Source organism: Brachyistius frenatus, unplaced genomic scaffold (genome assembly GCF_029030835.1).
Source record: "Brachyistius frenatus isolate BFR_SWC_R1_liver_20210118 unplaced genomic scaffold, ASM2903083v1 Contig_193, whole genome shotgun sequence".
Classification (NCBI taxonomy): domain Eukaryota; kingdom Metazoa; phylum Chordata; class Actinopteri; family Embiotocidae; genus Brachyistius; species Brachyistius frenatus.
Window position 1 is genome coordinate 108,479 of NW_027210792.1, and position 17,640 is coordinate 126,118.

Sequence of the window (17,640 nt, forward strand, 5' to 3'; positions counted from 1 at the left end):
CAGTTGAAATACGGCTGTAATAATTTAAGGTGTAACATTTCCACAAACAGCAGACCAGACTTAGACGGTTTTATATATTTATTTATTTTTCAAATGTTTCCAACATTGTATTTTCTGCTTCTGATTCAGCTGGATATCATTTCACATATCCAGTATTTTTGTTTTTGGCTGCAACTGTCACCGTAGCGGGTTTGCCACGGACCCGTAGAGCTATAAAATGTCACCCCGCAGTCCTCTGCCTGGTGTAAGGAGTTCTTTGGTTCTCCTTCCATCCAGTATCTTCAAAAGAAACAAACCATTTAAAACAGACATCAATAATAATCTGTAATTAGTTCAGCATTAAAAGTTTAATACTGTAGCTCTCACCGTTGTTCCACTTCAATGATGTTATTAATCCAAACCCATGTCCCCTCTGTCTCCGTGTCTCTGAGACCAATCCAGAAACCGTTTTCCGACCGGTCTTGGCCACCTCTCATTTTTTCAATGCTGACACTCACCAACCTCTGCGGAGGCACATAGACGTTGGACATTTTCAAGTTGTAACATCCAAATGTATAAGTATGTATTTGATTCTTGAATAGACATATTTTTTTGATTCTTTTCTCCCCCACCCCCTTTCTCATTTGTTTTCAACCCACCTGCTCCTCCTGGTCGTCGATCACGACCAGGTCAGATCCACGACTGATGCAGTCGGCTCTGCTGTCTGGCCAGTTCTTCTTCGCAGTCGAGGACTGCTTGTAAGAAAATAAGTAGCAGGATGAGTTAAGAAGACTCCATCCAGGGAGACATCTGCCACAAGTTTCCTCTGGAAGACACACACAAAAAATGATTGTTACTTCAGTTGCTTTCTATATTAACAGATAAAAGAAACCTGCATTTACAAACTACAATACAACGGCGTCTCACCCAAAGCGGATTTGTTGCTCTGCAGATTTGTCTTCTCCGTCCACAGCGCCTCAATCTTCCTCTGATAATTGTTGTTCATGGCCTCTTGCTGCTTAATTTGCGCCTTTAGTTGTGCATGGTTTTTGAGTGCACTCTCCAGTGCCCTCTTGGCCTTATCTGCAGCTTCAGTTGCATCACTGCAGTTGCCACGGAGATAGTTGAGCTCATCGATGAGATTCGGTGCAGCTGAGTAGGAAACCTCTTTGACTTTGGCACCTGAGAGTGTGAAAACACGCCATCCCAAAGACAACAAAAGTGCTCTGTGTCAAAACTGTGTGGAGTCCTGTTGTCACTTTACTGGACAGTAACCTATGCATTGTGATTTAAACCTTCACACCAAACAAATATTTCAAAAAATATAGATTGTTTTTACGCTGTTTTGTTGGGAAAATTGCAAAAATAAATCTTTTCATTATGCTGGAAAATAATGTGACATGTAACGTGATAAGTTTGATAAAATAAAAAGATACAATGCGTATAAAGCATAAAGATGAAACTAAATGAGGATTTGAACAACTGTTTCATTTAGCAATCATTCTGAGAAATGTTGAAATAAATGTCAACTCTGCATAAGAACTTTATTTTTGAGTGATAAACTGTCTGTTCAGCGATATTATGCAAGTGCAATGATTCGATGAAGAGGGAACTGAAACTTTTTGTCGACTGTCATACTTACATTTGACTCCAATAACAACAGCAGTGATCAACAGCACAGCATTCAACAGTCCCAGACACAGAATAACCAGCCGGTAGTTTGGAAAAGTGGATACACCTGCGATTGTTAAAAAAAATAAAAATGTTTATTAAACAGAAACTACTTTTCCCTCATATTTATATATATGCACCTCCTGCTGTATAGGCATGGCGATACAATGAAAGTGAAATGTAATTTGCTGTTAGTTAAATTATGTTATGCTGAAAGAAGCATCCATCTGAAAAACTCAGTAGCAACATAACTTTGCAAAAACAATGTATTGTTTACAATAGATATGAAAATGAACATGAAAATCTGAATATTCTCCCTCATCTGACCGGACAGGGATCCTGACAGTTAGTCATACGACATCTTCATACGGTGATTTTTATATTGTAACGACTTACAGAAACATGACTTTCAAGTTCCAGTCAAATTGACTTATTGTACATTTAGCACATTTTGAAGATGAATTCATCCAATAACATTTTACTGATGATAGCAATTGATTCAGTAAAATCCTCTGATCAGAGAGAGATGAAAAGGAATGAAAACTGGGGAAAAAAGTAAGAAATAAATTGCAGAATTGCACAATAAAATCATACCTTGTCTAAGTATTTCATAAGAAAATCCGAAATGTCTACCCTTGCTGTCATTTGTCCATTTCTGTGAATTCTCCATGACTGCAGTGTCGCTGTTGCTGCCCACTGATCCGTTTACGTCCTCTTTTATACCCACAAGCAGCAGACTATGGCTACTGTACGGGTGGGTGTATAAACTACAAAGTATTTACATATGTCAATGGGCAGTACTTAAACTAAACTTGAGGAAATGGAATGAAAATATATGAGTATTGAATGACACTTGAGAATATGGATTTGCAACAGTTTTATTGAAAGAAAACTTAAAAAAAACATGTCCACATGCTTTCCATAGATTGAAGTCCGGATGCTGACTCAGCACATGTCGACATTCACAATGTTTTTTGTTTTTTTGAATGTCATTTTGCATAAATTTAAGTCACCCATGTCTTCTAGTGGCTCCTGCAAAAAATCTGGAACCTCTGGCTTCATGATTTCTGCCAATGACCAATATTTGCCATACACAGTGTTTTGCACAATTTACTGCACTTGGGTGTCGTGAGTTATTCTGTTCAGCAAAAGCTGTTTTATTCCTACAGTGTCCTCTTGGTGGCCTCCCCTCCCCACATAGACACAGCGTTGAACATCCTCGATCCGATCATTCGTTTGAAAGAGTTATTAATGATATATGATTTAGCGTTGTCAAACCAGACATCATTACAAAAATAAAATGAGGTGGATTCAAAAGCTTCAATATGAAACCACATTAAATCAGCCTACAGATCCTTCATTGGTGTAATACTTTTAACTAAAAAAGCAACAGAAGAGCCACCGCTGTTTATACATTTCACATATTTATTGATGAAGAAAAGAAACTTAAAATGAATTTTGCCGTGAAGGATAACAGTGTTCGTCTTCTCTCCTGTTTGACAGCTGAACTCAGGCTGAATTTGGACTGCGACGCACCCCTAGTTGGGTTCCCTTTCACATAACCATTCCTTGTTCATGAGGCAGTTTCCATCAAACCACGTTTTCTGAGGGGAGGCTCTGTTCAGAAGTGCTACGCAGTCCTCTCCGAGGACTCCATAGTTGTTGGGCTCAGTAGGTATCCAGTACCTGAAGCAAGGTTCACGCATTACTGCAGGCATCATTTATATTGCTGTTGTTTGTATTTATCAGATGGAAAAATGTGAATCAGTTGTAAATGAGGGTTTTTAACATGTAACCACTGAGCCTTTATGAATGAATGCTTCAATTTGTACTTATTTATTTAGAAAGTCTTAAAGCTCTTACCCGTTATCCTGCAGAGGTGCATCATTTACCCACACCCAAGAGCCCTCGGTCTGAATGTCTGAAAGGCCGATCCAAACTCCTCCAGTCTTCTGCTGCAAACGGCCAACTCCTCGCTTTGGGAGGAACTCAAAAAGATTCACCTGCAGGTAAACAGAAGTTGAAGAACATCAACATTTTAGTACTTCAGGTTAACACTTTCACATATCAGCAATGTTCTTGGCAAATGCTGCTTCGATCACCACAGCAACAGCTGTGCTCATATGTACTGGTTTTTATGAGCCTTTTCTGCCTTTACAATGCACATATCAATGTTTTATGAGGTCTTGTTGGAGGACTTATTGTAAGTCGCTTTGGATAAAAGCATCAGCTAAATGAAATGAAATGTAACGTAATGTCTTGGTTACCTTCAGGTTCACTAAGCTTCTCTACCACTCTCCTCTCTCCTTTTACAAATCACTACAGAGCTTGAGACCAAGTCAAATCAAGCTCAAGGTACAAGTTCATTATATTAAGTTGTCGTTTCAAATTGCTTCAGTTATTTTGAATGTGTCTGTGAGCTGTTTTCAAGCACCTCACTGCTGCTGCAACGGTCAGAGCAGACATTTTTAATTGTCATACAGGAAGAGCACAGCTGTTAACATGAACAATGTCTCTTCTATTCAGATGTCATGTGACATGTCAGGTACATATGTATGTTACGTTACTTGTGTCGTACCTTGCTTTTCTTTTCAGGGGGGGGAAAAAAAGAAAAAGAATAACTCTAAAAACGCTTTCTTGTCATAAAGGACTCACCTGCTCATCCCAGTTATCAATCACAGCCAGGTCGGCCCCACGCCTGATGCAGTCTGCTCGGCTGTCTTGCCAGCTGGATCCTGATTTAGCATGGAAGTAGCACGAGGAGTTCAATAAAACCCATCCTGACGTGCATCGTCCACAATTTCCCACTGTTAAAAGACGAAAAACGTGTTAAAGTCTCAACAAGAAAAACAGGTTTGATTACAAAAAATTCACTGAAGAATGAATGACTCACACATATCAGTTGCTTTTGACTGCAGTGTTGCTTTCTCCACATTTTTAGTCTCCAACTGCCTCTGAAAGTGGTCAGAGAGGGTCTTGTTCCTCTCTAACTGCACTTTCATTTGCTGATGGCTCCTGTGTATTATCTCGAATGTCTGTTTGGCCTTTTCTTGATCTTTGACAGCATCATTCTGCATCATCTGAAGCTGCTTCACCTCCATGATGATCTCTTCTGCTGCTATTTGGTGGGGAGGGGGTTCTTCACTGACTTTACCACCTGTCATTAAGAGATAACAACAACAAAAAACCTACTTAGGTATTCAAGGATGTTCAGAACACATCAAGCTTTTGTTATTTTGATGTCACTCATGTTCACATCAGTGGGTATAAAAAGGTGTCGGCCTACGTGACCTACAATACCTTTCTTGGATGAGTTGTACTCACAGTAAATCCCAATAACAACAGCGGTTAACAGCAGAATAACGTTCAGCAGTCCTAAACACACAACAACCAGCGGATGCATTGGAAGACTTCTGGACCCAACTCTGACCGCATGCACAGGTCCTGAACAAACAGACACTTGAGCTTAACATGAACACACACACAAAAAAAGAAAATACAGGAGGTTTAGCAAAGGCATTGCGAGTTCAGTTTGAATAATACAAGCCCACTGTTGCTCGGTGCTTTACGGTGCGAGGATTTTCCATCTGTGCTTTGATCATCGCTTGGAGTCATGTCTGAATATCTTCAGGTTCTTACTCAGAAATCCCCCTCCAGCCGGATGTGATGTTTATCTATGTGAGGTTGCACTGTCAATATTACAAAAGCACCAGCCTCTGCTTGTGTCCTCTCGGATCCTCTTTACCCTTTTTCTCCTGTTGGGAAAATGTTTCCAGGAAGTCTCACATTTTTTTCCCACTTGTTCCTCGTGATCGACATAAGAACAAGTTCATCTGATTAATTTACTCGATACTTTACATGTCTGAGCTGTCAGTGGGTTGTTGAAAATGTTAATCCATATGCAGTATGTGCTGCTTTAAGAAAAGTGATAGTGATCATTTATATTCCTTTCTAATAGAAGACTATTCAAAGTAGTTTTTTTTTCTTTCAAATCAACAAACACAACACCTTTATAACAATATTGTATTTTGATATGATCTGATCTGATGTTTCAGGTCAGCTGTTTTATTTGACAGGCATTCATGTCTGGTTTATCATAATTAGGGTTTTTAATTTATAAATAAAAAACAACAACAACAACAAAAAACTACATAATGATGTTCTGTGTATTCTAGATATTTAGGTTATCTAAAATTAAAATTATTCATACCATGACGTGATTTTTACCCATGTTAAACACCCTTATAATAAACCCCTGGTTTATTGGAGGTGCTTGACAGTTTCCGGGTCTGAGAGCAAGAAAAAGATGGGCGTGTTGTTGGCGTGTTGTCTCTGAATCCGAAGCAAACCGGTTTTAAACTGTCTCTAACTCGTGTAATTGTTCTGCAGACCCGCTGAAACTCTGTCAGTGAAGGGGCATTCACACGACATCTCGGGATTTGATTGCACCGGGCTGTGATGTACACTTTTGTCTCGCTAACTTGTTAGCCAGTCAAGCTGATGAGCGGAACAGAGTAGTAAAATGTCCGGAAATGCGCTCTGCAGGCTTTCATCGTAAAACACATCCATAACACGCGTTACGATACGGCTTTTATTTTGAAAATCCAAATAAAAGTTGGCTCATTTTTATCGTGTCATGCTTTACACTGGTGCAACTACTGTAGTTGCACGTATTTTGCTACGTTGTCTATTTCAGACATTGTCCACTTTAAGTGGCTTTGAGGCGTCTTGGTTGTACTCGTACTTGAACGCGTCTTTTTATCCGCCCACGGAGGGAACATGTTGGCCGTGTGTGCGGGTTTGTAGGAGTGTTTCGGAGGGAGTTTGTCCGGTGTCAGGCCTGTTCGGGTTATTTCCATCACTGCCGCTGGCTAACAAGTCCCGAAACAGAAATGTCACTGGAGGACTATGAAAGACATTTCGACTCGCTAAATTCGGATTTGGGCGGCGGGTCGGTGGTCAGTGAACGCACCGCCTCGAGCACCTTCAATGGCGAAGAGGAGAAGCTGCATTACGTTCCTATTCGGATCCTCGGGAGGGGGGCGTTTGGAGAAGCAACTCTGTATAGAAGAACAGAGGTAAGTTGGGCATCAGCCATTGACTGTATATAAGAGAGCCTATCTGCACAGCCCAGCTTTATACAATAAAACATATATTAAAAACACAAGAGGACACACCGCGTCATGCAAGAATTAAATAGCTCCCTCGAAGCTGTGTTGTTATAAGTGTTCCCCAAAGTGAAGCCATTTATAGGCTGTACCATTTTCTGACATTTTAAAGACCAAACAACAAATTGATGAATAAAGAAAATAGATGCAGGGCTGCAGCAACGGGGACCCTTTGATGCCCCCCCCCCCTGCTCTGTCCTTATGTTAACATCTGCATCTGTCTGATGCTCTTGCTCCTCTTTATTTGATTAAAAACGTTTTTTTTTTGTTGTTTTTTTCTTCTGTAGGACAACTCTCTGGTGGTGTGGAAGGAGGTGGACCTGAACTCGCTCTCAGAAAAGGAGCGCAGGGATGTCATGAACGAAATAAGCATCCTCTCCATCCTGGAGCACAACAACATCATCGCCTACTTCAACCACTTCATGGATAAAAACACTCTTCTGATAGAGTTAGAGTATTGCAATGGTAAGAAGGAAAAAAAATACACGTACCTCCCTGAAAGTTTGATTGATATGAGTTCAGCTGCGGTTCATCTGTGACTGAATGATAACTAACCTTGTCGTCGCAGGAGGAGATCTGTACGATAAAATCCTCCAACAGAAGGGGAAACTTTTCTCTGAAGAGGTACGTGTGCACCATCGAGGGCCATTTATTTGAAACAAAACAGACTGTTCTCTGTTGTATGTTAATCTACAACATGCATCTTTAGGTGGTTATTTGGTACCTGTACCAAATTGCCTCGGCGGTGACTCACATTCACAAGGCTGGGATCTTACACAGGTAGGAAGCTCTTTTGTGTTTAAATAGTGATCATGCAGATAAGATGAAGTGTATGACATGAATGATCAAACTTTTGGGAATGAAACTACTTTTTTTTACTTCTTGCAGAGACATCAAGACTCTGAACATTTTCCTGACCAAGACCGACCTCATTAAGCTGGGCGACTACGGCCTCGCGAAGAAGCTCGACTCTGAGTTTTCGATGGCAGAGACTGTAAGTTGTGACTCCATCAACTGATCAAACTGTACGTAGCTGTGATCCTCCTGATTGTAGGTACGCAGCTGTGGGATGATACAGCGGAGGACGTTATCTCTGCGCCAAGATGAGATACCTGATTCACTCATTTTGTTTCTGCATGTTTTCTTCCTCGGTACGTCCAGTGTGTGGGAACGCCGTATTACATGTCACCTGAATTGTGCCAGGGAGCAAAGTACAACTTCAAATCCGACATCTGGGCCGTGGGTTGTGTCGTTTTTGAAGTCCTAACTCTCACGAGAACATTTGATGCAACGGTAGGTGTGCTAGCTTTCTGCTAATCAGCGTAACTTGCTCTAAACATTTGCATTAATCAGAGCGAAGGAGTTGAACGTATTGTGCTGTTTGTGTCCGTACAGAACCCTCTGAACCTCTGTGTGAAAATAGTCCAGGGCAACTGGACTATGGAAGTGAACTCCGATATTTATTCCTCTGCATTGATCAAGCTGGTCTACGAGTGTCTCGATCAAGTAAGTACGATTCTTTTTTTCAAATTGCTGTGATACTGAGATAATACTGCATTTTCAGTCAAAAAAATAAATAATCTCGGACTGATATCACTGCGGTCTTTCTGTGTTGCAGGACCCTGCAAAGAGGCCCACAGGCGACCAGATCCTGGACCAGCCGTTCATCTCCTGCTGCCGACAGTGAGAATATCTTGAATTGTGGAATCAGAATTTGTCTGTTTTGTTTTTCGATGGTAAAGTTACAGCACACTTTTGAAAACTTCATTTTTTGATAGGGAGCTCGAAGAGCGAGTTGTCCTGCTGAATTCAGCGATGAAGAAACCAAAGTAAGTTAACATTTCTTAAATGCTCTCCTGTGTAAAAGCCTGGCTGTCATCCCACCAGTGTGATTGCTGTTGTACCTACCTGTCCCGTAGGCTGAACACGGTGTCTGAGACCAATGTTGCTGTGGTAACCACACGCTCGAGGGAGTTGTATTTCTGGGGAGGGGGGAAATTCACCCCTCAGAAACTGGACACGTTCAAAGGAGGCACCAGTGCTCAACACGTGTGTGCAGGAGAGAGCCACTTTGCAGTGGTGACGGTGGAGAAGGAGCTGTACACCTGGGCTGTGAGTAGTCATCCATCACTCGGGGCCAGACATGCTGGATCCAGTTGTTCTTGTGCTGCACTGCAAGCACCTTCTCTCCTCCACTCTCAGAACGTCCAGTGCGGGGCCAAGATGGTGGGGCAGCTGGGGCACGGAGACCAGGCCTCGTACCGGCAGCCGAAGAGGGTGGAGAAGCTTCAAGGGAAGGCCATCCGACAGGTGGCCTGTGGCGCTGACTTCACCGCTTGCGTCACTGGTGAGTGAAGAAAACTTTCTGCTAAAACAGGAGCTGGTATCGAGGAAGTCCCACAGAAAGTTCTGCTGCTTATTTTTTTCAGATGAGGACCAGATGTACATGTTTGGGTCGGACTATTACGGCTGCATCGGAGTCGAGGGCGAGCTGGGCGTAGAGATTTTGGAGCCGGTGCTTCTGGAGTTCTTTGACGAGCGACCCATCCGCCAGGTCTCGTGTGGAGACAACCACGTGGTGGTGCTGACTCAGAACGGGGACATCTACTCGTGGGGCTGCGGAGAGTATGGTATATAAAGGGCTGCTCCATCTGTTGTTGTTTTGAGTGGACGTCAGTTGGTGTCTGCCAGGTTGTTTTTGCTTTTATAATTGTAGCCAGCAGGTGGAGACAGTGGCCTTTCAATATATATACAAGGAGTCTTGTCAGTCAAAGTTGCTCCTTACTCATCTCTTTTATTTTTTTTGTCTGCTGCAGGGCGTCTTGGCCTTGAATGTGAGGATGATTTCTCTTCTCCGATGCAAGTAAGATTCACTTGGTGTCTGGTGAAGCCTTACAGGAGCCGGTTTCAACCAACCCCAGAGAGAAAATAGTCCTATATGTCGCTCTTTCTGTCCAATGTCCCGTCTCTTGTTTATTTCTAGGTGGAGATTCCTAAAGGCGCCACCATCTCCTCAGTGTCCTGTGGCAGCGATGGGACCTTCTTTTTAACAGAGCTTGGCAAAGTCCTGGCATGTGGAAACAATGAATTTAACAAGCTGGGGCTGAACCAGGGAATCTCTGGTCTCAAAAACTACCCTGGAGAGGTACTGGGTTATATTTAAAGTGCTATAATAAAAGGCTTACTTAAGCAGCTGTGTTCAAAAGCTTTTTTTTTTTTTTTTTTTTTTTTTCATGTTACGCACACCAGGGTTACCAGGGGATCCCGTACATCACCACACTGACCTTGGTAAAGCAGCTGTCGCGTTTCAAGATCCAGGTCATCGCTCCAGGGAAGACTCACACAGCTGCCGTCGATGGTACAGCAAAAAGGGAGCTGTTATTTTCTTTGAGTGTAAAGTGTCACTGTTTCAAAAAGGTCTAATTTCTTCTGATTTTCTGGCTCTGCAGAACGCGGCCGTCTGATCACCTACGGTTGCAACAAGTACGGGCAATTGGGCGTGAAGGACTTTAAGAAACACCAAGGTGTCCAAGTCCTCGTTGGACCGTTCGGAGGGAAGATGGTTATCAAAGTGTCTTGTGGAGACGGATTCACCATCGTAGCCACGGAGGGTAAGAAATCGTCCTGGTGGTTCTTTTCTCAGATTTCGATGTCAAATTGTGTGGTATGTTATGTTGCCATTAGACTTTGGGTTCTGTAGGTAGATCATAATCAGTTCTCTTTTTCTGTCAGACAACCAGATCTTCGCATGGGGAAACGCAGGAAACGGGAGACTTGGGATGCCTGCTGATAAGGGATTTGGCTCAGAGGTTTGTCCTGCCATGCCAAGGCCCATCTTTGGTTCCCTCCACCATGTACCAGACCTGTCCTGCTGCGGCTGGCATACCATTATCATAATGGGTCAGTTATCAGAGTCATTACATGGATACTGGTACAATGAAACAACACAAAAGCATCTGTCTGATTACTGTGTTTTTTTTGTTCTTTCTTATTTATAGAAAAAGTGCTGAACTCAAAGACCATCCGCTCAAACAGCAGTGGACTGTCAGTTGGTAGCGGTAAATACTTTTCTTCAAACACAGATTTGTCTATTGATTAGCTTGATGATGAATCTATAATTATTTTTGTGTGTGTGTGTATTTAGGACTGAGCCACGAAGCATCTACATCTACAGTGGATCTGGACATAGAACCTGGTTCAGAGACGGAGTGTCGGGACAGGGGTCTCGGGGGAACGCTGGAGGACAACTCTGAGGACTGCCTGATGGAGACCCCGATGACGTCGATGGCGAGTCAGACTGGGGACAGCTCCTGCCCTTTCTGGCTGAGAAAGGTTCGTTATCAGAATAAGGGAGCCTTAGTTTGAATTCAAAAATGAAAACATGGAGGCTTACGCCGCTCTAATTCAGGGAAGTTGTCATCCAACAGGAGCTGGACGACGCAGAGTTCATCCCGATGCCAGAAAACTCTGACCCATCCACTCCTGACCAGCTCTCTTCTGTCTCTGAGAGCGTTACTCTGCCGTATGAGGAGCTGAAAGAGCTTAAGGCCGCGGCTGCAGCGGTCAGCACTAAGAAAGGCCTTTCGGTAATACCATCCATAACCAGACCATAATGTATGACAACTGTGTGCTCCAAAAAAACCTAGAAAAAAAAACTGTTATAATGCATTTAAATATACTTCTCTCATTTTCTGTCTGTTGGTTCTGCAGACTAAACGAATGAGCTGTAATAAAGTCAATGGACTGGACGAGGCAGACTCCTGCAGAAAAGGAGCGTCGGGTGCGTGCTGTAAAGAAAGTAGTGAGGTGGCACAGGTAGGAAATCTACACACTCAACAGTGCAAATATTGAGCAAACGAGTCCACTGCATTGGCCCAGTGACAGCAGAGCTTCTTTTGCAGCTGCGAGAGACGGTCGTCCGTCAAGAGACGAGGATCCAGACGCTTGAAAAGCAGGTGGGTTATTTTTGAAAAAGAATATTTTCACCCCCCTCCAAAAAAAATGCATCCAGTAACAAGAAAGCGTGTATGTCTGCCGGCTCCAGGTCAGCGATCAGCAGAAGGAGAATGAGATGCTCTGGGCGGCAATCAATCGTTCAGCGCTACAGGGAGCGGGATGCGACAGGAACGGAAACCATCGCTCTGATGGCGCGCTCGGCGACGGAGGAGGAAGACGAGGCGGAGTCACCAATCACGGAGGCCGATCTGCAGGGGCCAGCGTGTGAGGCTGCAGACGTCCCGGTCGTGGGAGAAGTGTCAAAACTCAGCCCGAGTTAAACAAGCTGGTTGGATGGGAGGTGGCGGCTCGGTCAGCGGTGCAGCGGAGACGGCGTCCTCATTCCCACTCAATGGTTACAATACAGTATAGATGTTTAACGATGTGCTAACTATCATGATTACGTTTTATTGCATATGTCATAATGCAAAATACATTGCACACATGCTTTCACCTGGATGTGGTGATCCAGCTAATGTCTCCACAAACTGAAATGTTGGCTGGACTCGACACGACGCATCGGACCTTAACACCTGCGAGAGACAATCGGATCGTAGTGTTACGTTGCAATGTGAATATTAAGTCCACGTGTGCGATTGTCGGCTGTTAGCGATGTCAGCATTGAGGCTTCAGTCCTCCGTGACTCAGATATTAGTGTTCATCACATAACAGGTGAGACAAGCTCATGCAAAAAGGAAACCGATTCCTAATGTATCCAAAGATTGAGGTAGGAGAAAGTGGTTTAAAGTGCCAAATACCAAATAGCCTCTCAAACCTTTTCATATTTATCAGACATTGTAGTCATTACAAACATATTCTAATTATCTCATGCAAATATATATATATTTATATATATACTTTTTCAATTTGCATGTCATTTTAAGAGCGTTTGTGTGAAGCACAAAACTACTGATTCTTTTTTTTTTTTTTTTTTTACCAAGTAGGTAACTTTTTCTTATTGCTTTCTTTGACTTTTGAATTATTGTCAGTGAAGCACATGCAGAACTGTTTCCTGTGTAAAACGTGGGTTTTAAAGCCTTTTTTAATATAGCTGACCTTGCGGCTATAATGTTATTTGTTTTAACCATTTTGTCTCTTTGGTACTCTGAAATGTTCTTTTGCCATTTTGTGCAACAGTTGCAAAAGCAAATGTGTAATTTGCATTTGTGGATTTATTTTTGGTTTGTTTGTGATCTGTTGGGTTTGTTTACTGTCTGTGTGTGTGTGCGTGTGTACAACCCATGTGTAACCAATAACTCGTGGTCAGATGAGCTGTCAGACACCAACAGTGTGACTCTTCATGCTGTAAAATGCAGCATTAATTACAGACCACGTTAGCAAGCTATTGAATCCAGAATTTATTGCAGATCTGACAACGTGTTGCCTCGGGTGACGTTTTTATACAGTGTGTTGAACATGGTTGACTTTTTTCAGAAGCTTCTCAAATTCTGCGGAGATGTAACCGTTGTATACACCCTCCTTCTCTCTCACTCACACTGTTGCTTTATGCTGTGTGTACAAGCCATAAATAAAACTAACAGCTATCTTTTATTATGTTTGAAGTCGTGAGTTCCCTTCTGTTAAGTTACAGGGAAGATTATTAAAACGAGCTGATTAATAACCAAATTGAAAGAGGTGAAAAACTATCCTGTCAACTCTGACAATAACTTTTGATGCGCTGATTCTGAGGACTTGAGAGGATTACTCTCTGGGAAGTACATTTAGTATACTGGAGATACATTTATAATATTGTAATGTGTAATAGTATGTTGTGCACAAAGTAATATAGCATCGTAATAAGAAAGTGCTTTATTAGTACTTGGAATGAGTAACAATATATTTCAAACGTACTTGAAACACAAATAAGATAAGGTGTAATTTAAGTTTGCTATCAGACGTGTATATTAGTACATACACAGTCATATACTTTAATTGTACTAAAGTATACTTTAAGTTCCAATTTAGCACAAAAACACTAAATGTAATTACAACTAAAATATATTCAGTACAAAATGAGTTTCAATTTGCATTCTTGAACTACACTGATGATTAGTTGGGCTTCAAGTATACTCGAAGACGCTGAGACTGAATACACGCAGCATGTTTATTTTTCACTTGGCTGGGAGTCGACCACGAGGCACAGTGCTTAGGTTTCTCCTTTGCCTTCGTTGTTGGTACTCTTTCTTCAAAGCCTGGATGAAAAGATTTCAGATGAAAGAAGAAATGTGTCAAAAATGATTTACTTGTTTCTCACAAAGTGTAATTCAATTATGACAAACTAAAAGAGTATTTTATTTTATTCAAAGTTACACAGGACCAGTCTTAAAAATAATGCTCCACTTCAACATAAACCTTAATGTGTTAAATTGGTCTGCTGGCCCTTTGAAGGAGGTTAAAAATGCGGCTTACCTCTGGAGTCTTGCTCCTGCTGTGGATTTTCAAGTACTCCTCGTTGGTTGTTCCTTTCATCCGGTGAAGGTAGGAGCTGTAGACTTGACGATGTGATAGTTTTTCACAGATTTGGACGTGCCTCTCTAATCTTTCACCAGCAAACCTTCTGTTGCAGATTGTGCAAGGGAGAAGCTGGAGGCCGACGTCTGTGCTGTCCGCGAGCGCGAGCTCCCCCTGCGGTGGTCCACTGCCCTCAGAGGGACTGGAAACCAGTGGGAGAGTTGAATCCTCAGCCAGTTTGCCTCCTGCACCTCTGCGGCTTCCTGCGGCCGGTCTGTGAGCAGTTTTCTGGTGACTCCTCTGAGGCGTGGCTCGTTCAGCGTCTGCACCTTCGGGCTCCTTATGGGTTCTTTCCTTGTGTGTTCTCTCTCTGGTCCGACCCGTGTCACGCACATAGGCCTTATTTTGTTCACTGCATTTTGTTTTCTCTGTTCCTCCCCAAATGCCATGATCTTTTTCCTCTCCTCCTTTTCTCCTGCTATGCTCTTTCACATTCTGCCACCTGGATTTGTTCAGTTCTCCCTTTGCTTCTTGCTTAAATATGATGCCATCGGTGCCTTTGTGTCCTTTCCCTGCGTACCGAGGACTCTCCACATCATCCCATCTGGCCTGCTGCACTTCATGTGTATTCCTCATTCTATCCTCGGTCCTCTGGTCTTGTTTCTTCCTGGGATGCTTTAAATCTACATGCCTTCTTTCCTGCATCAACATGTCTCCGCTTCTCACCGGGTCTCTCCTCTGCTGCACGGGTATCCTGGTTTTTACCTGAGCTTGTCCTCTGTTGTGCCTCTCTTCGCCACTCTTTTGATCAACACGCGCCGCAGCGTCAGGACCACCTCTCTGGATCTTTTGCCTTATTTTATCTTCAACCTTCCACAGCTTCTCCTGCAGCATGATCTCTTTTGCATGAATGGCTCTGGCCATTTGCAGCTCTTCAGTGGGCACTCTGTGCGGGTCTCTTCCTGAACGACAGGACCCGGAGGCCTCTCGGATGTCCTTTGAATGACGTTCCTGGGACGACAGAGGACCTCCTGGTTGTCCTGAAATCGTTTTTATTCCACAGTCTGAGAAATCAAGTGGGACTTGTGTCCTTCGTGGTCTTCTGTAGCCAACGGGCTTGTTTGGAAATGGTTGGTCTCCCGCATTTGCTTTCCTATTAGGCGCAACGTGTTGTGCACGAGTGGTGCTCATGACTTCATCTGTTGTTGAAGATCATCCTGTGCTGCTGTTCCATAGATTCAATAAGACCCGTGTCCTCCATTCCAGATCTGCAGGCTTTAGTCCTGTTTAATTTTATTTTGCAGAAATATAAAGTAAGGTTAAAAGAGCAAAAAACGAAATAGGGGGATAAAGAGTGCAAAGGTTTTGGATAATATCACTATTTATAGACACTTTGCTTGAGTTGTTACTGACAAGTCAGCTGAGCAGTTAAAAGTGTATGTGCAAATGAAAACCATGAAGGCATTCATCTACAAACATCATGCAGTCTTTATTATCACATAAAGCTCAGTTATCATCCAGCTTAAGATATTTACACTAAAATATCAGCAGTCAAAAGCTCCGGAGTTAATATCAATGAATTGATAAGGATTGCCAAGCTCTCCGTTTAGGCAAAAAAAAAAAAAAAAAAATGGAAGAAAAATCCTAAATGTGGGCTGAATAATGAAAACTTTTCAACATAAATTATATATAAAAATAAAAAAAAAAACTGGGAGAATACTTGGAAACAGTAAAACAGCAGAAAACATTGCTGACATCACAAAAGTGAGCCGCCGTTTACTTACCAGTAAGAACATCTTTTACTGCTTGTATTCACTTCAAATTCAAATTCCAGACATTTACTGAGTTTTATATCTACATTGATCTACAAAAACCGACCCGACGGCTGCGACCAAAAAAAACAAAAAACTGACGCGAGTCCTTTTTTTTTTTATTTTTTATTCCAGCGTTTACATTTGTTGCCTAGAAACGACAGAAGTCTCGGCTGTTCTCTGATTGGTCCGTTAAAGCATCACTTCCTGAACCGGTGGAGTCCCGTATGTTTTTAAATTAAAAAAAAAAAATCGACATCTTTCGCGGTTTTGCTGTTTGTTTTCTGCTTTTAACGGCTTTTCTTTCGTCCATTCAGGTGAATTATGCGGCAGACGAGGAGTTTTCGCGTCGTCGCACAGCACGAGTGTGTTTAATGATCTGTGTCGCAAATTGTTTAAACAGAAATCAATGTTGTTAGCGTAGCTTGTTGCTATTCACGATGGGTTGTTGACGTTCACGCTGAAGCACTGAAGCACTTTCTTATTTCTCCTTTTCCAGATCCAACATGTCCAATGAAGACCTGATATCAGTGGAATATGAGATTTTTGGCAGAGTGCAAGGTGTATTTTTTCGAAAGTACACTCAGGTGAGTGTCCATGACATTAAATGATGCATTGATTTTTTATTATTTTTATTATTTTCTGGTATTAATTCCATGATGATGGTATTTAATTTTAAAACTGGACTGTTTCCTACTAATACTGTTAATATTAATTACTTTGGGGACTGATTTACTTTGCCAACTAGACATGTGGACAGTCATTGCCCAATCATATGGTATTTTACTGCTTTTACTGCTATTTTATTGCTTTTCTATTATTATATTATTATCTTATTGCTTTCTGTATGCTGCTGTAGTGAAAAAAAATGTCCCTTCGGGGATTAATAAAGTAACTCCCTAACCTAACCTAACCTAACCTAACCTAACCTGATCATTGGGGACTGTGCAGCCTTTCTTACCTCTTGTGACTTCAGATCATCTCGTCCCCAGCCACAGGCCTCCCCCCCCCCTGTGATGAATGATCTGTTTTCATTTCCAGGCAGAAGGGAAGAAACACGGGCTGGTCGGCTGGGTCCAAAACACGGCAGCGGGCACCGTCCGGGGGGAACTGCAGGGCCCACGCAGCAAAGTGGAAGAAATGCAAGAATGGTTGAAAACCACCGGGAGTCCCAAGTCAAACATCACGAGGGCCGAGTTCAAGAAAGAGAAAACGACGGACAAACTAGAATACTCATCTTTTGACATAGTAAAATAAATAACCCGTCGTGATTGGAACCTGTAATGTTAACTTGGGAGCAGATGTTTTATTTATTTAGTTCTTTTTATTTATTGGTTGGAAATGAATGAAAACGATACGTTTTCTTTACATCCACAGGATATTTAATTCAAATAATAAATGGGAAATCCCTTCAACAAGCTTCATATTGTTTTCATTTTATTGTAATAACTGCAACAACAACAACAACAAAAAAAGGGGGAACATTTCACGAGGTTGATTTTAGAAGGTTATCAGCTGTAAATTAGAAGAAAAAAAAGTTTTTTTTTTAATATATTTTTTGTATT

The 17,640-nt window shown here is 42.1% G+C and overlaps 5 protein-coding genes across 10 annotated transcripts; 2 read left to right on the forward strand and 3 right to left on the reverse strand.

Moving 5' to 3' along the window:
* Positions 1 to 64: 64 nt before the first annotated feature.
* LOC138632767 (C-type lectin domain family 4 member M-like) lies at positions 65 to 2,341 on the reverse strand. 2 transcript variants are annotated; one of them, XM_069718565.1, is made up of 6 exons: positions 2,245 to 2,341; positions 1,622 to 1,717; positions 907 to 1,161; positions 639 to 805; positions 367 to 503; positions 65 to 279 (listed from the first exon to the last, which is right to left on the reverse strand). In XM_069718565.1, exons 1-6 carry the CDS (start codon positions 2,318 to 2,320, stop codon positions 126 to 128), a joined length of 885 nt encoding a protein of 294 aa, XP_069574666.1. In that variant the 5' UTR covers positions 2,321 to 2,341; the 3' UTR covers positions 65 to 125. The 2 variants fall into 2 exon arrangements, with proteins under 2 accessions (XP_069574666.1, XP_069574667.1); XM_069718566.1 differs by lacking the exon at positions 1,622 to 1,717.
* Positions 2,342 to 3,055: 714 nt separating this feature from the next.
* LOC138632766 (C-type lectin domain family 4 member E-like) lies at positions 3,056 to 5,294 on the reverse strand. 4 transcript variants are annotated; one of them, XM_069718564.1, is made up of 6 exons: positions 5,202 to 5,294; positions 4,975 to 5,025; positions 4,544 to 4,807; positions 4,306 to 4,457; positions 3,514 to 3,653; positions 3,056 to 3,336 (listed from the first exon to the last, which is right to left on the reverse strand). In XM_069718564.1, the coding sequence occupies exons 1-6, from the start codon at positions 5,263 to 5,265 to the stop codon at positions 3,189 to 3,191; spliced, it is 819 nt and encodes a 272-aa protein (XP_069574665.1). In that variant the 5' UTR covers positions 5,266 to 5,294; the 3' UTR covers positions 3,056 to 3,188. The 4 variants fall into 4 exon arrangements, with proteins under 4 accessions (XP_069574665.1, XP_069574664.1, XP_069574663.1 ...); XM_069718563.1 differs by having other exon boundaries at positions 4,951 to 5,025; XM_069718562.1 differs by having other exon boundaries at positions 4,975 to 5,094.
* A 1,012-nt stretch (positions 5,295 to 6,306) lies between these two features.
* Positions 6,307 to 13,367, forward strand: LOC138632734 (serine/threonine-protein kinase Nek9). Of its 2 annotated transcripts, XM_069718520.1 has the most exons (23): positions 6,307 to 6,728; positions 7,106 to 7,283; positions 7,387 to 7,442; positions 7,528 to 7,598; positions 7,707 to 7,812; positions 7,980 to 8,111; positions 8,214 to 8,324; positions 8,437 to 8,501; positions 8,597 to 8,647; positions 8,738 to 8,930; positions 9,021 to 9,165; positions 9,248 to 9,448; positions 9,635 to 9,681; positions 9,802 to 9,963; positions 10,068 to 10,176; positions 10,268 to 10,429; positions 10,551 to 10,718; positions 10,817 to 10,876; positions 10,963 to 11,150; positions 11,246 to 11,404; positions 11,529 to 11,633; positions 11,720 to 11,773; positions 11,863 to 13,367. In XM_069718520.1, the coding sequence occupies exons 1-23, from the start codon at positions 6,543 to 6,545 to the stop codon at positions 12,040 to 12,042; spliced, it is 2,889 nt and encodes a 962-aa protein (XP_069574621.1). In that variant the 5' UTR covers positions 6,307 to 6,542; the 3' UTR covers positions 12,043 to 13,367. The 2 variants fall into 2 exon arrangements, with proteins under 2 accessions (XP_069574621.1, XP_069574622.1); XM_069718521.1 differs by lacking the exons at positions 11,529 to 11,633; positions 11,720 to 11,773; positions 11,863 to 13,367 and having other exon boundaries at positions 11,227 to 11,382.
* A 489-nt stretch (positions 13,368 to 13,856) lies between these two features.
* Positions 13,857 to 15,497, reverse strand: LOC138632735 (zinc finger C2HC domain-containing protein 1C-like). Its single transcript, XM_069718522.1, has 2 exons — positions 14,223 to 15,497; positions 13,857 to 14,005 (listed from the first exon to the last, which is right to left on the reverse strand). Exons 1-2 carry the CDS (start codon positions 15,453 to 15,455, stop codon positions 13,925 to 13,927), a joined length of 1,314 nt encoding a protein of 437 aa, XP_069574623.1. The 5' UTR covers positions 15,456 to 15,497; the 3' UTR covers positions 13,857 to 13,924.
* Positions 15,498 to 16,287: 790 nt separating this feature from the next.
* acyp1 (acylphosphatase 1, erythrocyte (common) type) lies at positions 16,288 to 17,499 on the forward strand. Its single transcript, XM_069718523.1, has 3 exons — positions 16,288 to 16,392; positions 16,575 to 16,662; positions 17,117 to 17,499. Exons 2-3 carry the CDS (start codon positions 16,582 to 16,584, stop codon positions 17,330 to 17,332), a joined length of 297 nt encoding a protein of 98 aa, XP_069574624.1. The 5' UTR covers positions 16,288 to 16,392; positions 16,575 to 16,581; the 3' UTR covers positions 17,333 to 17,499.
* The last annotated feature ends 141 nt before the right edge of the window (positions 17,500 to 17,640 follow it).